Raw genomic sequence first — 16,066 nt, forward strand, 5'->3', positions numbered from 1 at the left:
AGTGTAGAAGAGGGGGGGGGGGGGGGCAATGCAAATAGTCTGGGTAGCCATTTGATTAGATGTTCAGGAGTCTTCAGGCTTGGGGGTAGAAGCTGGTTAGTCTTGTACAGAGACTAAAGAGAGCAGAGCATGGAGATCACGTATCAGGCTGTTATTTTGGCTGCTCTTAAAGAGCTGCTTCCCACAGGTAGCAGCAGGCAGGTAACAACGGGTAATTTGGCTGGTGATCTGAAAACGTTAGACAGTTCTCTGGTTCTGATGAGATGCCAAACGGCCCCGCCTACAGTGGCTCTGCCTCTGTGCCATTTGGGACACAAGACAATTCAATCTGGCCATGGTCAAAAGTAGTGCACTAAACAGGGACTATGGTGCCATTTGGGATGTATACTGCTACGGCTCTTCCCAGTTCCACCCCCTGGACTGCCGCGGTTGCTTCCCAGTTCCACCCTCTGGACTGCCGCGGCTGCTTCCCAGTTCCACCCCGTGGACTGCCGCGGCTGCTTCCCAGTTCCACCCCCTGGACTGCCGCGGCTGCTTCCCAGTTCCACCCCCTGGACTGCCGTGGCTGCTTCCCAGTTCCACCCCCTGGACTGCTGTGGCTCTTCCCAGTTCCACCCCCTGGACTGCTGCGGCTCTTCCCAGTTCCACCCCCTGGACTGAATCCAGTTTATTACAGTTTTCTAACAGCGGTGTCCAAGCTCTCTGGTTACTGTAATTCAATCGTAATAATTACTACGTTGTCCTCTGTGTCTAATTATAAGCCCAGTTGTTTTGCTCCTTTTGGGTGGTAATATAATCATGCCACGTGTCAGTAGTCAGAGGAGTTGGCTGAAGCAGTGAGGCCTATAGTTGGGACCATGGTAATAATACAAGGCTAATGAAGGTCTTCATGTATTGATGGAAGTAGTTATTCCTCAACCAGAGCCGCCTCTCTTCCTCCTCTCCTCTGCTCATTGATTCTCTAGATGCCAGACATGCTCTGGGTAGTAGTGCATCTCTCTCTCTCTCTAGATTCCAGACAGGCTCTGGGTAGTAGTGCATCTCTCTCTCTCTCTCGATTCCAGACATGCTCTGGGTAGTAGTGCGTCTCTCTCTCTCTAGATTCCAGACAGGCTCTGGGTAGTAGTGCATCTCTCTCTCTCGCTCTCGATTTCAGACATGCTCTGGGTAGTAGTGCATCTCTCTCTCTCTAGATTCCAGACATGCTCTGGGTAGTAGTGCATCTCTCTCTCTCTCTAGATTCCAGACATGCTCTGGGTAGTAGTGAATCTCTCTCTCTAGATTCCAGACATGCTCTGGGTAGTAGTGCATCTCTCTCTCTCGCTCTCGATTTCAGACATGCTCTGGGTAGTAGTGCATCTCTCTCTCTCTAGATTCCAGACATGCTCTGGGTAGTAGTGCATCTCTCTCTCTCTCTAGATTCCAGACATGCTCTGGGTAGTAGTGAATCTCTCTCTCTAGATTCCAGACATGCTCTGGGTAGTAGTGCATCTCTCTCTCTCTCTAGATTCCAGACATGCTCTGGGTAGTAGTGAATCTCTCTCTCTAGATTCCAGACATGCTCTGGGTAGTAGTGCATCTCTCTCTCTCTCTAGATTCCAGACATGCTCTGGGTAGTAGTGCATCTCTCTCTCTCTCTAGATTCCAGACATGCTCTGGGTAGTAGTGCATCTCTCTCTCTCTCTAGATTCCAGACATGCTCTGGGTAGTAGTGCATCTCTCTCTCTCTCTAGATTCCAGACATGCTCTGGGTAGTAGTGCATCTCTCTCTCTCTCTAGATTCCAGACATGCCCTGGGTAGTAGTGCATCTCTCTCTCTCTCTCTAGATTCCAGACATGCTCTGGGTAGTAGTGCATCTCTCTCTCTCTCTAGATTCCAGACATGCTCTGGGTAGTAGTGCATCTCTCTCTCTCTCTCTCTAGATTCCAGACATGCTCTGGGTAGTAGTGCATCTCTCTCTCTCTCGATTCCAGACATGCTCTGGGTAGTAGTGCATCTCTCTCGATTCCAGACATGCTCTGGGTAGTAGTGCATCTCTCTAGATTCCAGACAGGCTCTGGGTAGTAGTGCATCTCTCTCTCTCTCTAGATTCCAGACAGGCTCTGGGTAGTAGTGCATCTCTCTCTCTCTCGATTCCAGACATGCTCTGGGTAGTAGTGCATCTCTCTCGATTCCAGACATGCTCTGGGTAGTAGTGCATCTCTCTAGATTCCAGACAGGCTCTGGGTAGTAGTGCATCTCTCTCTCTCTCTAGATTCCAGACATGCTCTGGGTAGTAGAGGGTCTCTCTCTCTCTAGATTCCAGACATGCTCTGGGTAGTAGTGCATCTCTCTCTCTCTAGATTCCAGACATGCTCTGGGTAGTAGTGAATCTCTCTCTCTAGATTCCAGACATGCTCTGGGTAGTAGAGGGTCTCTCTCTCTCTAGATTCCAGACATGCTCTGGGTAGTAGTGCATCTCTCTCTCTCTAGATTCCAGACATGCTCTGGGTAGTAGTGCGTCTCTCTCTCTCTAGATTCCAGACATGCTCTGGGTAGTAGTGCATCTCTCTCTCTCTCTAGATTCCAGACATGCTCTGGGTAGTAGTGCGTCTCTCTCTCTCTAGATTCCAGACAGGCTCTGGGTAGTAGTGCATCTCTCTCTCTCGCTCTCGATTTCAGACATGCTCTGGGTAGTAGTGCATCTCTCTCTCTCTAGATTCCAGACATGCTCTGGGTAGTAGTGCATCTCTCTCTCTCTCTAGATTCCAGACATGCTCTGGGTAGTAGTGAATCTCTCTCTCTAGATTCCAGACATGCTCTGGGTAGTAGTGCATCTCTCTCTCTCGCTCTCGATTTCAGACATGCTCTGGGTAGTAGTGCATCTCTCTCTCTCTAGATTCCAGACATGCTCTGGGTAGTAGTGCATCTCTCTCTCTCTCTAGATTCCAGACATGCTCTGGGTAGTAGTGAATCTCTCTCTCTAGATTCCAGACATGCTCTGGGTAGTAGTGCATCTCTCTCTCTCTCTAGATTCCAGACATGCTCTGGGTAGTAGTGCATCTCTCTCTCTCTCTAGATTCCAGACATGCTCTGGGTAGTAGTGCATCTCTCTCTCTCTCTAGATTCCAGACATGCTCTGGGTAGTAGTGCATCTCTCTCTCTCTCTAGATTCCAGACATGCTCTGGGTAGTAGTGAATCTCTCTCTCTAGATTCCAGACATGCTCTGGGTAGTAGTGCATCTCTCTCTCTCTCTAGATTCCAGACATGCTCTGGGTAGTAGTGCATCTCTCTCTCTCTCTAGATTCCAGACATGCTCTGGGTAGTAGTGCATCTCTCTCTCTCTCTAGATTCCAGACATGCTCTGGGTAGTAGTGCATCTCTCTCTCTCTCTAGATTCCAGACATGCTCTGGGTAGTAGTGCATCTCTCTCTCTCTCTAGATTCCAGACATGCCCTGGGTAGTAGTGCATCTCTCTCTCTCTCTCTAGATTCCAGACATGCTCTGGGTAGTAGTGCATCTCTCTCTCTCTCTAGATTCCAGACATGCTCTGGGTAGTAGTGCATCTCTCTCTCTCTCTCTCTAGATTCCAGACATGCTCTGGGTAGTAGTGCATCTCTCTCTCTCTCGATTCCAGACATGCTCTGGGTAGTAGTGCATCTCTCTCGATTCCAGACATGCTCTGGGTAGTAGTGCATCTCTCTAGATTCCAGACAGGCTCTGGGTAGTAGTGCATCTCTCTCTCTCTCTAGATTCCAGACAGGCTCTGGGTAGTAGTGCATCTCTCTCTCTCTCGATTCCAGACATGCTCTGGGTAGTAGTGCATCTCTCTCGATTCCAGACATGCTCTGGGTAGTAGTGCATCTCTCTAGATTCCAGACAGGCTCTGGGTAGTAGTGCATCTCTCTCTCTCTCTAGATTCCAGACATGCTCTGGGTAGTAGAGGGTCTCTCTCTCTCTAGATTCCAGACATGCTCTGGGTAGTAGTGCATCTCTCTCTCTCTAGATTCCAGACATGCTCTGGGTAGTAGTGAATCTCTCTCTCTAGATTCCAGACATGCTCTGGGTAGTAGAGGGTCTCTCTCTCTCTAGATTCCAGACATGCTCTGGGTAGTAGTGCATCTCTCTCTCTCTAGATTCCAGACATGCTCTGGGTAGTAGTGCGTCTCTCTCTCTCTAGATTCCAGACATGCTCTGGGTAGTAGTGCATCTCTCTCTCTCTCTAGATTCCAGACAGGCTCTGGGTAGTAGTGCGTCTCTCTCTCTCTAGATTCCAGACATGCTCTGGGTAGTAGTGCATCTCTCTCTCTCTCTAGATTCCAGACATGCTCTGGGTAGTAGTGCATCTCTCTCTCTCTCGATTCCAGACATGCTCTGGGTAGTAGTGCATCTCTCTCTCTCTAGATTCCAGACATGCTCTGGGTAGTAGTGAATCTCTCTCTCTCTCTAGATTCCAGACATGCTCTGGGTAGTAGTGCATCTCTCTCTCTCTAGATTCCAGACATGCTCTGGGTAGTAGAGGGTCTCTCTCTCTCTAGATTCCAGACATGCTCTGGGTAGTAGTGCATCTCTCTCTCTCTAGATTCCAGACATGCTCTGGGTAGTAGTGCATCTCTCTCTCTCTAGATTCCAGACATGCTCTGGGTAGTAGTGCATCTCTCTCTCTCTCTAGATTCCAGACATGCTCTGGGTAGTAGTGAATCTCTCTCTCTAGATTCCAGACATGCTCTGGGTAGTAGTGCATCTCTCTCTCTCTCTAGATTCCAGACATGCTCTGGGTAGTAGTGCATCTCTCTCTCTAGATTCCAGACATGCTCTGGGTAGTAGTGCATCTCTCTCTCTAGATTCCAGACATGCTCTGGGTAGTAGTGCATCTCTCTCTCTCTAGATTCCAGACATGCTCTGGGTAGTAGTGCATCTCTCTCTCTCTAGATTCCAGACATGCTCTGGGTAGTAGTGCATCTCTCTCTCTCTAGATTCCAGACATGCTCTGGGTAGTAGTGCATCTCTCTCTCTCTAGATTCCAGACATGCTCTGGGTAGTAGTGCATCTCTCTCTCTCTAGATTCCAGACATGCTCTGGGTAGTAGTGCATCTCTCTCTCTCTAGATTCCAGACATGCTCTGGGTAGTAGTGCATCTCTCTCTCTCTAGATTCCAGACATGCTCTGGGTAGTAGTGCATCTCTCTCTCTCTCTAGATTCCAGACATGCTCTGGGTAGTAGTGCATCTCTCTCTCTCTAGATTCCAGACATGCTCTGGGTAGTAGTGCATCTCTCTCTCTCTAGATTCCAGACATGCTCTGGGTAGTAGTGCATCTCTCTCTCTCTCTAGATTCCAGACATGCTCTGGGTAGTAGTGCATCTCTCTCTCTCTAGATTCCAGACATGCTCTGGGTAGTAGAGGGTCTCTCTCTCTCTAGATTCCAGACATGCTCTGGGTAGTAGTGCATCTCTCTCTCTCTAGATTCCAGACATGCTCTGGGTAGTAGAGGGTCTCTCTCTCTAGATTCCAGACATGCTCTGGGTAGTAGTGCATCTCTCTCTCTAGATTCCAGACATGCTCTGGGTAGTAGTGCATCTCTCTCTCTCTAGATTCCAGACATGCTCTGGGTAGTAGTGCATCTCTCTCTCTCTAGATTCCAGACATGCTCTGGGTAGTAGAGGGTCTCTCTCTCTCTAGATTCCAGACATGCTCTGGGTTGTAGTGCATCTCTCTCTCTAGATTCCAGACATGCTCTGGGTAGTAGTGAATCTCTCTCTCTAGATTCCAGACATGCTCTGGGTAGTAGTGCATCTCTCTCTCTCTAGATTCCAGACATGCTCTGGGTAGTAGTGCATCTCTCTCTCTCTAGATTCCAGACATGCTCTGGGTAGTAGTGCATCTCTCTCTCTCTAGATTCCAGACATGCTCTGGGTAGTAGTGAATCTGCATGCAGGTGTTCTTCACAGCTCTTTTATTAACACTATTTTCCCCCCTCTCTCCTCTCCCCCCTCTCTCTCTCTAGATTCCAGACATGCTCTGGGTAGTAGAGGGTCTCTCTCTCTCTAGATTCCAGACATGCTCTGGGTAGTAGTGCATCTCTCTCTCTCTAGATTCCAGACATGCTCTGGGTAGTAGAGGGTCTCTCTCTCTCTAGATTCCAGACATGCTCTGGGTTGTAGTGCATCTCTCTCTCTAGATTCCAGACATGCTCTGGGTAGTAGTGAATCTCTCTCTCTAGATTCCAGACATGCTCTGGGTAGTAGAGGGTCTCTCTCTCTCTAGATTCCAGACATGCTCTGGGTAGTAGTGCATCTCTCTCTCTCTAGATTCCAGACATGCTCTGGGTAGTAGTGAATCTGCATGCAGGTGTTCTTCACAGCTCTTTTATTAACACAATTTTCCCCCCTCTCTCCTCTCCCCCCTCTCTCTCTCTCTCTGCCCCCCCCCCTCTCTCTCTCTCCCCTCCCTGCTCCCCTCTCTCTCCTCCCCTCTCTCTCCTCCCCTCCCTGCTCCCCTCTCTCTCCTCCCCTCTCTCTCCTCCCCTCTCTGCTCCCCCCTCACTGCCCCCCTCCCCCCCCCCCCCCTCTCTGCTCCCCTCCTCTCGCTCTCTCTTCTCCCCTCTCTCCTCCCCTCCCTGCTCCCCCTCTCTCCTCCCCTCTCTCTGCCCCCCCCCCTCTCTCCCCTCCCTGCTCCCCCTCTCTCCTCCCCTCCTCTCTCTCTCTCTAGACAAGCAGAAACCCCAGATAAACTCAGAGGAGCTCCAGATTAAAAAGGTGAAGAAGAAGAAGAAGAAGAAACACAAAGAGAGTGAGAGGGAGAAGTGGAAACGTCCCAAGATGTACAGCAGGTCCAGCCAGACCGTGTGTGCTGCTCTCCTCTCTGAGCTCCATGCAGGCCTGGTCTCCAAACAACAGCCCCACCACCACCACGGCCACACAGAGTTCAAACCCCCGCTCCCCGTCCACCACCACCACACCTCCACCACCTCATCCATCAAACAGGAGAACTGCTACAGCCCCTCTCCAACTCTGTCCCTCTCCAAGCCCCTATGGAGCAGCAGCAATAGCAGTAGCATTAGTAGCTGGGACCCAGCTTCCCCCATGACATCCCCCCTCCAGATCCCCCAGCCACGGTGCCCCCAGCCTGGCTTTGAGAACCTGGAGTTCGCCCGCTTCATCCACGTAGAGGAACAACCCAACGGTGGAGCCCTGGTGGCACACGCCTACTGCAGCGAGCTCTCGGCCCTGTCTCCAGCGGAGATGCAGCAGTTCGCCCAGGAGTTTGTTACCCTAGCCTTCAGCGAGGACACGTCATCCCAGGCAGCTCACTACGTCATGGGCATCATCCACGGGGCGGCCTCCTACCTGCCAGACTTCCTGGACTACTTCTCCTGGAAGTTCCCCTCGTCGCCGGTCAAGATGGAGATCCTGGGGAAGAAGGATATAGAGACCACCACCATGCTCAACTTCCACAATCAGGTGAGGAGGCTGTTTGGATGGTTTGTTTTAGTGCTGGCTGTATTTGTTACAGTATTTGATGCTAAATGTGACTATATTGTAATTGAACCATACCACCCTGCATCCCACTGCTGGCTTGCCACTGAAGATAAGCAGGGTCGGTCCTGGTCGGTCTGTGGATGGGAGACCAGATGCTGGAAGTGGTGTTGGAAGGCTAGTAGGAGGAACACTTTCCTCTGGGCTGAAAAATAATAGATCCCAATTCCCCAGGGTAGTGATTGGGGACAGTCACAGGGTGCTGTCTTTTTGATGGGATGTTAAATGGGTGTCACGACTCTCTGTGGTCACTAAAGATCCCGTGACACTTATCATAAGAGTAGGGGTATTAACCGTGGTGTCCTGGCTAAATTCCCAATCTGGCCCACATACCATCACAGTCACCTAGTCATCCCCAGTTTCCAATTGGCTCATTCTTCACCCCTGTAACTATTCCCCAGGTCGTTGATGTAAATGAGAAAATACAACCTGGATGGAAGTGTGTTCATCACTAATCACACTCTTCTTTGTTGAAGAAAAACAGTACAAGGTTGAGTTCTATCTAGAGAGATTTAGCTGAATGAATACAAGCCGTTGTGTACAGGACCAGTCAAAAGTCTGGACATACCTACTCATTCCAAGGGTTTTTCTTTATTTTTACTATTTTCTATATTGTAGAATAATAGTGAAGACATCAAAACTATGAAATAACACATATGGAATCATGTAGTAACCAAAACAGTGTTAAACAAATCAAAATATATTTTCTATTTGAGATCCTTCGAAGGAGCCAGCCTTTTGCCTTGATGACAGCTTTGCACACTCTTGGCAAGAAAGCCCTTGAATGAGTAGGTGTGTCCAAACGTTTGACTGGTCCTGTACATCTGGAGTAGACTATCATCATAACACGGCCTTGGTTTCACAGAACTACAGACTACAGAAATAATAGGGCTCGTGTGAAATGAAATGAAATCTTCGGGATATCTCTTAATGCTGAGCGGGCTGTAAGCTAAAGCCTCTAGTCCTGTTTCAAGGGGTTTGTTCTGTTTGAATGATTTGAAATGCTGCGTTACACACAGCCCCTTCCAAAGCCCAGGCTATGCTGCTATCAGGGATATCCTCTCCCTCTGTGAGGCTGCCACTGGCAACCATCAGATCATTTTTCACCCTGCTTCTACTAAATCCAATATGGAGCCCTTGAATAGAGGCTTTTGAGGGCTTTGTCCCAATTGGCTCCCTATTTATTGCACTATTTTTGACCAGAGCTTTAATATAGGGAATAGGGTGCCATTTGGGATGCTGCCAAGGTAAAAAATGAGTTCTAATCAAATACTAGTCTTTTCCCAGGCCTCTGTCTCTCTCTCGGAATGTTCTTTAACACGGAATAAAGAGCTGATTCTAGAACTTGGAAATATCGCTACGTTCTCTTGACATTTAGAACCCTGTGATGTAATACACTAATTGTAATTTAATCTAAAGCTGGGCAGCGGAGGGTGAACACTGGGTCTGGTTGTATATTGAGATCATCCTGCCTTCAGCTTGGTTCAGGAGCAGAGCTTGGCTGGTATTTTGGAAGTTATGACAGCCACCCTAGTATCCATGAGTTGGTTAGGACAACTGTCCCCCCCCAGCCACCCTAGTATCCATGAGTTGGTTAGGACAACTGTCCCCCCCCAGCCACCCTAGTATCCATGAGTTGGTTAGGACAACTGTCCTCCCCCAGCCACCCTAGTATCCATGAGTTGGTTAGGACAACTGTCCCCCCCCAGCCACCCTAGTATCCATGAGTTGGTTAGGACAACTGTCCCCCCCCAGCCACCCTAGTATCCATGAGTTGGTTAGGACAACTGTCCCTCAGCCACCCTAGTATCCATGAGTTGGTTAGGACAACTGTCCCCCCCCAGCCACCCTAGTATCCATGAGTTGGTTAGGACAACTGTCCCCAGCCACCCTAGTATCCATGAGTTGGTTAGGACAACTGTCCCTCAGCCACCCTAGTATCCATGAGTTGGTTAGGACAACTGTCCCCCCCCAGCCACCCTAGTATCCATGAGTTGGTACAGCAGCATTAAGAAACTCACGGACTCTGAGTTAGCACTGACGGACCCCGCTGCCTGGTCTCCACTGACGGACCCCGCTGCCTGGTCTCCACTGACGGACCCCGCTGCCTGGTCTCCACTGACGGACCCCGCTGCCTGGTCTCCACTGACGGACCCCGCTGCCTGGTCTCCACTGACGGACCCCGCTGCCTGGTCTCCACTGACGGACCCCGCTGCCTGGTCTCCACTGACGGACCCCGCTGCCTGGTCTCCACTGACGGACCCCGCTGCCTGGTCTCCACTGACGGACCCCGCTGCCTGGTCTCCACTGACGGACCCCGCTGCCTGGTCTCCACTGACGGACCCCGCTGCCTGGTCTCCACTGACGGACCCCGCTGCCTGGTCTCCACTGACGGACACCGCTGCCTGGTCTCCACTGACGGACACCGCTGCCTGGTCTCCACTGACGGACACCGCTGCCTGGTCTCCACTGACGGACACCGCTGCCTGGTCTCCACTGACGGACACCGCTGCCTGGTCTCCACTGACGGACCCCGATGCCTGGTCTCCACTGACGGACCCCGATGCCCGGTCTCCACTGACGGACCCCGATGCCCGGTCTCCACTGACGGACCCCGATGCCCGGTCTCCACTGACGGACCCCGATGCCCGGTCTCCACTCCACTGACGGACCCCGATGCCCGGTCTCCACTCCACTGACGGACCCCGCTGCCTGGTCTCCACTCCACTGACGGACCCCGCTGCCTGGTCTCCACTGACGGACCCCGCTGCCTGGTCTCCCCTCCCAGTCCTCATAATAATTGTTCTGCAGCAGCTGATGTGCCAGAAACAATGTGGCCTAATCGGTTAAAGAGAGCTTCACCGAGGACTTGGGCCAGGTTTTTAAATGTTTTATTTAACCTTTATTTAACTAGGCAAGTCAGTTAAGAACAGATTCTTATTTTCAATAACAGTCTAGGAACAGTGGGTTAACTGCCTGTTCAGGGGCCGAACAACAGATTCTTATTTAAAAAAAATAAAAATAATAATTGTCAGCTCGGGGATTTGATCTTGCAACCTTTCGGTTTCTAGTCCAACGCTCTAACCACTAGGCTACGCTGCCGCCCCTACACTCTAACCACTAGGCTACCTGCCGCCCCTACACTCTAACCACTAGGCTACCTGCCGCCCCTACACTCTAACCACTAGGCTACCTGCCGCCCCTACACTCTAACCACTAGGCTACCTGCCGCCCCTACACTCTAACCACTAGGCTACACTCTAACCACTAGGCTACGCTGCCGCCCCTACACTCTAACCACTAGGCTACGCTGCCGCCCCTACACTCTAACCACTAGGCTACGCTGCCGCCCCTACACTCTAACCACTAGGCTACGCTGCCGCCCCTACACTCTAACCACTAGGCTACGCTGCCGCCCCTACACTCTAACCACTAGGCTACGCTGCCGCCCCTACACTCTAACCACTAGGCTACGCTGCCGCCCCTACACTCTAACCACTAGGCTACGCTGCCGCCCCTACACTCTAACCACTAGGCTACGCTGCCGCCCCTACACTCTAACCACTAGGCTACACTCTAACCACTAGGCTACACTCTAACCACTAGGCTACCTGCTGCAGTTGCATAAAACATAGTTATTCCTTACCTTTTAGTCAGTTACACAAAACATTTTGAAGGGATTTCCCCCCTTAAATTAAGTGTAAAATGTAAGGGTGCACATGAGGTCCCTGAAGTGCTTCATTCAGTATAGATATTAATGAACGCAGCATATGTGGAGGTGAATGTTGCTTTCCCCTGCCCTGGTTTCAGAAGGAAAACATCTGCCAGCTACTTAGCTAATCAATGGAAGATGCACAATCCATGGCTACAAAGCCTGCTGGTTAGCTAGCGTAAACTCACCCCATTCCGTACAAATGTGCGCAACCGCAACATTCAAACGAGGCTACAAAGAAAACTAATGGGATTGTAGCGACTGTGTTGACTTCAAAATTGGGGGCGTGAACTAGGTTTCTATTCAAGCGTTGATCGACATGGTAACGGCTCTATAGTATTGGACAAAAGTTGAAAAAACGGACCCTCCTTTACATCTTGACGTGTCATGTCGTAGCGTACAGCACGCATAAAGCAACTATTTCTGTCTTACAATCTCTCTCCACCAGGTGTAGCACTTCTATCATCCTTTAAAAACAAGAAATGGACAGTGACGGAGGTAAGGGGGATACCTGGTCATTTTTTTCGTCATCATAGCATGCGATCATCATTCTCAAAGCCGCTGTTAACTTCTAAGATCACTTTAGCCCCGCCCTAAAAACCCAATTCAAATTCGACACAAACCTTCCAATAGGTATGTAATGACACATTATATAAACTCTTTATAGTGTTTTATTTACATTTTAGAGGCGATAAGGTGATAAGTTGACAGATCGAGTGGGGAAAAAAGCAGTTTTCCCACACATCTCCTCTCCTTCTCACGCATTAGTTTCGCTTCCCCACCCGCCATTTTGAAAAAGACCCGACGGGGCTCATTGCCTGCTTGAATTATGCAGAAACGGGCAGCGTTTAGGTCATGTAATTGATGCCCGGTCTCCACTGACGGACCCCGATGCCCGGTCTCCACTGACGGACCCCGATGCCTGGTCTCCACTCCACTGACGGACCCCGATGCCTGGTCTCCACTCCACTGACGGACCCCGATGCCTGGTCTCCACTCCACTGACGGACCCCGCTGCCTGGTCTCCACTCCACTGACGGACCCCGCTGCCTGGTCTCCACTGACGGACCCCGCTGCCTGGTCTCCCCTCCCAGTCCTCATAATAATTGTTCTGCAGCAGCTGATGTGCCAGAAACAATGTGGCCTAATCGGTTAAAGAGAGCTTCACCGAGGACTTGGGCCAGGTTTTTAAATGTTTTATTTAACCTTTATTTAACTAGGCAAGTCAGTTAAGAACAGATTCTTATTTTCAATAACAGTCTAGGAACAGTGGGTTAACTGCCTGTTCAGGGGCCGAACAACAGATTCTTACTTAAAAAAAATAAAAATAATAATTGTCAGCTCGGGGATTTGATCTTGCAACCTTTCGGTTTCTAGTCCAACGCTCTAACCACTAGGCTACGCTGCCGCCCCTACACTCTAACCACTAGGCTACCTGCCGCCCCTACACTCTAACCACTAGGCTACCTGCCGCCCCTACACTCTAACCACTAGGCTACCTGCCGCCCCTACACTCTAACCACTAGGCTACCTGCCGCCCCTACACTCTAACCACTAGGCTACACTCTAACCACTAGGCTACGCTGCCGCCCCTACACTCTAACCACTAGGCTACGCTGCCGCCCCTACACTCTAACCACTAGGCTACGCTGCCGCCCCTACACTCTAACCACTAGGCTACGCTGCCGCCCCTACACTCTAACCACTAGGCTACGCTGCCGCCCCTACACTCTAACCACTAGGCTACGCTGCCGCCCCTACACTCTAACCACTAGGCTACACTCTAACCACTAGGCTACACTCTAACCACTAGGCTACCTGCTGCAGTTGCATAAAACATAGTTATTCCTTACCTTTTAGTCAGTTACACAAAACATTTTGAAGGGATTTCCCCCCTTAAATTAAGTGTAAAATGTAAGGGTGCACATGAGGTCCCTGAAGTGCTTCATTCAGTATAGATATTAATGAACGCAGCATATGTGGAGGTGAATGTTGCTTTCCCCTGCCCTGGTTTCAGAAGGAAAACATCTGCCAGCTACTTAGCTAATCAATGGAAGATGCACAATCCATGGCTACAAAGCCTGCTGGTTAGCTAGCTAGCGTAAACTCACCCCATTCCGTACAAATGTGCGCAACCGCAACATTCAAACGAGGCTACAAAGAAAACTAATGGGATTGTAGCGACTGTGTTGACTTCAAAATTGGGGGCGTGAACTAGGTTTCTATTCAAGCGTTGATCGACATGGTAACGGCTCTATAGTATTGGACAAAAGTTGAAAAAACGGACCCTCCTTTACATCTTGACGTGTCATGTCGTAGCGTACAGCACGCATAAAGCAACTATTTCTGTCTTACAATCTCTCTCCACCAGGTGTAGCACTTCTATCATCCTTTAAAAACAAGAAATGGACAGTGACGGAGGTAAGGGGGATACCTGGTCATTTTTTTCGTCATCATAGCATGCGATCATCATTCTCAAAGCCGCTGTTAACTTCTAAGATCACTTTAGCCCCGCCCTAAAAACCCAATTCAAATTCGACACAAACCTTCCAATAGGTATGTAATGACACATTATATAAACTCTTTATAGTGTTTTATTTACATTTTAGAGGCGATAAGGTGATAAGTTGACAGATCGAGTGGGGAAAAAAGCAGTTTTCCCACACATCTCCTCTCCTTCTCACGCATTAGTTTCGCTTCCCCACCCGCCATTTTGAAAAAGACCCGACGGGGCTCATTGCCTGCTTGAATTATGCAGAAACGGGCAGCGTTTAGGTCATGTAATTGATTTTGTTGGAAAGGGGAGAAATTGTGCTTTTACAATGGTATTGACATTACAGTTGATCTGGAAGTATTACGTTTTTGGGGCGCTAAAATAAGGCCAATTGTACGGACCAAGGCGATGTACGAGTTTACGTTAGCTACTTAGCTAAACAATGGAAGGTGCACAATCCATGGCTACAAAGCCTGCTGGTTAGCTAGCTAGCTACTTAGCTAAACAATGGAAGGTGCACAATCCATGGCTACAAAGCCTGCTGGTTAGCTAGCTAGCTACTCTGTAAGTTAGCTTGACATGTTAGAAAGTAATTGAAACAAGTTCAGAGAAAAAAAGTAACTTAAAGGAAATGTTGTCTTCTCCTGTCTTGGTTGTAGAAGTTCTATTTTGCGATCTTCCAAAAATCTATGTGATATCTTTGAGACTTTCAGTCAGTGAATCGGGGCATCTCCATGGTAACCAAGACTCTTTCTGCCATACATGCCTTCAAACTGCCATAAAACCCTTAAATGATGCCCTTAACCTTTCTGATCTCCCCATCCCGGATCCGGGATCGTGAATACAGACTCAAGCTCATTACCATAACGCAACGTTAACTATTCATGAAAATCGCAAATGAAATGAAATAAATATGCTAGCTCTCAAGCTTAGCCTTTTGTTAACAACACTGTCATCTCAGATTTTCAAAATATGCTTCTCAACCATTGCAAAACAAGCATTTGTGTAACAGTATTGATGGCTAACGTAGCATTTAGCATTAGCATTCAGCTGGCAACATTTACACAAAAAAACAGAAAAGCATTCAAATAAAATCATTTACCTTTGAAGAACTTCAGATGTTTTCAATGAGGAGACTCTCAGATAGCAAATGTTCAGTTTTTCCTGAAAGATTATTTGTTTAGGACAAATCGCTCCGTTTTCTGCGTCACGTTTAGCTATGAAAAAACCCCTGTATCCAGGATTGTGTAAATCTATCAGCAAGCTCATTAGCATAACACAACGTTAACTATTTATGAAAATCGCAAATGAAATGAAATAAATATGCCATCTCTCAAGCTTAGCCTTTTGTAAACAACACTGTCATCTCAGATTTTCAAAATATGCTTCTCAACCATAGGAAAACAATCATTTGTGTAAAAGTAGCTAGCTAGCGTTAGCATTTCGCGTTAGCATTTAGCGTTAGCATTAGCGTTAGCATCCAGCACGCAACATTAACAAAAACATAAAAGCCTTCAAATAAAATCATTTACCTTTGAAGAACTTCTGATGTTTTCAATGAGGATACTCTGTTAGATAGCAGATGCTCAGTTTTTCCAAAAAGATTCCTTGTGTATTAGAAATAGCTCCGTTTTATACATCACATTTGGCTACCAAAAAAAATCCGAAAATTCAGTCCTCAAAACGCAAACTTTTTTCCAAATTAACTCCATAATATCGACTGAAAACATGGCAAACGTTGTTTAGAATCAATCATCAAGGTGTTTTTCACATATCTCTTCATTGATACATCGTTCTTGGACACATGCTTTCTCCCCTGAATCAAATGGTAAAGTAGAAGCAGCTGGCAATTGCGCACCGAATTCGACGCAGGACACCAGGCGGACACTTGGAAAATGTAGTCTCTTATGGTCAATCTTCCAATGATATGCCTACAAATACGTCACAATGCTGCTAAGACCTTGGGCGAACGACAGAAAGTGTAGGCTCATTCGTTGCGCAATCACAGCCATATAAGGAGAGAATGGAAAACAGAGCTTCAGAAATTCTGCTAATTCCTGGGTGATGCATCATCTTGGTTTCGCCTGTAGAATGAGTTCTGGGGCACTTACAGACAAAATCTTTGCAGATTCTGAAACTTCAGAGTGTTTTCTTTCCAAAACTGTCAAGAATATGCATAGTCGAGCATCTTTTCGTGACAAAATATCGCGCTTAAAACGGGAACGTTTTTTATCCAAAAATGAAATAGCGCCCCTAGAGCTCTAACAGGTTATTAACTAATTAAATGTTTGAGGGGCTATATGCAACACCCTTAAATTCCTGAAGGCAAGGGGAAGTTATTCC

General features: G+C 48.5%; 1 protein-coding gene and 1 long non-coding RNA gene across 2 annotated transcripts in view; one reads left to right on the forward strand and one right to left on the reverse strand.

Moving 5' to 3' along the window:
- Positions 1 to 16,066, forward strand: part of LOC149978184 (lysine-specific demethylase RSBN1L-like) — a 93,237-nt gene that overhangs the window by 24,166 nt on the left and 53,005 nt on the right. The window contains exon 3 of the mRNA XM_090201134.1: positions 6,691 to 7,442. Coding sequence (XP_090057260.1) covers positions 6,691 to 7,442 — 752 coding nt within the window. The remainder of the gene's footprint in view (positions 1 to 6,690; positions 7,443 to 16,066) is intronic.
- On the reverse strand, positions 14,363 to 15,537 carry LOC149978185 (uncharacterized). Its single transcript, XR_016486511.1, has 2 exons — positions 15,256 to 15,537; positions 14,363 to 14,887 (listed from the first exon to the last, which is right to left on the reverse strand). It is a non-coding gene; the product is annotated as an uncharacterized LOC149978185 (long non-coding RNA).

Source organism: Oncorhynchus mykiss, chromosome 15, assembly GCF_057628025.1.
Source record: "Oncorhynchus mykiss isolate SJ-2025 chromosome 15, ASM5762802v1, whole genome shotgun sequence".
In the NCBI taxonomy this organism is placed as follows: domain Eukaryota; kingdom Metazoa; phylum Chordata; class Actinopteri; order Salmoniformes; family Salmonidae; genus Oncorhynchus; species Oncorhynchus mykiss.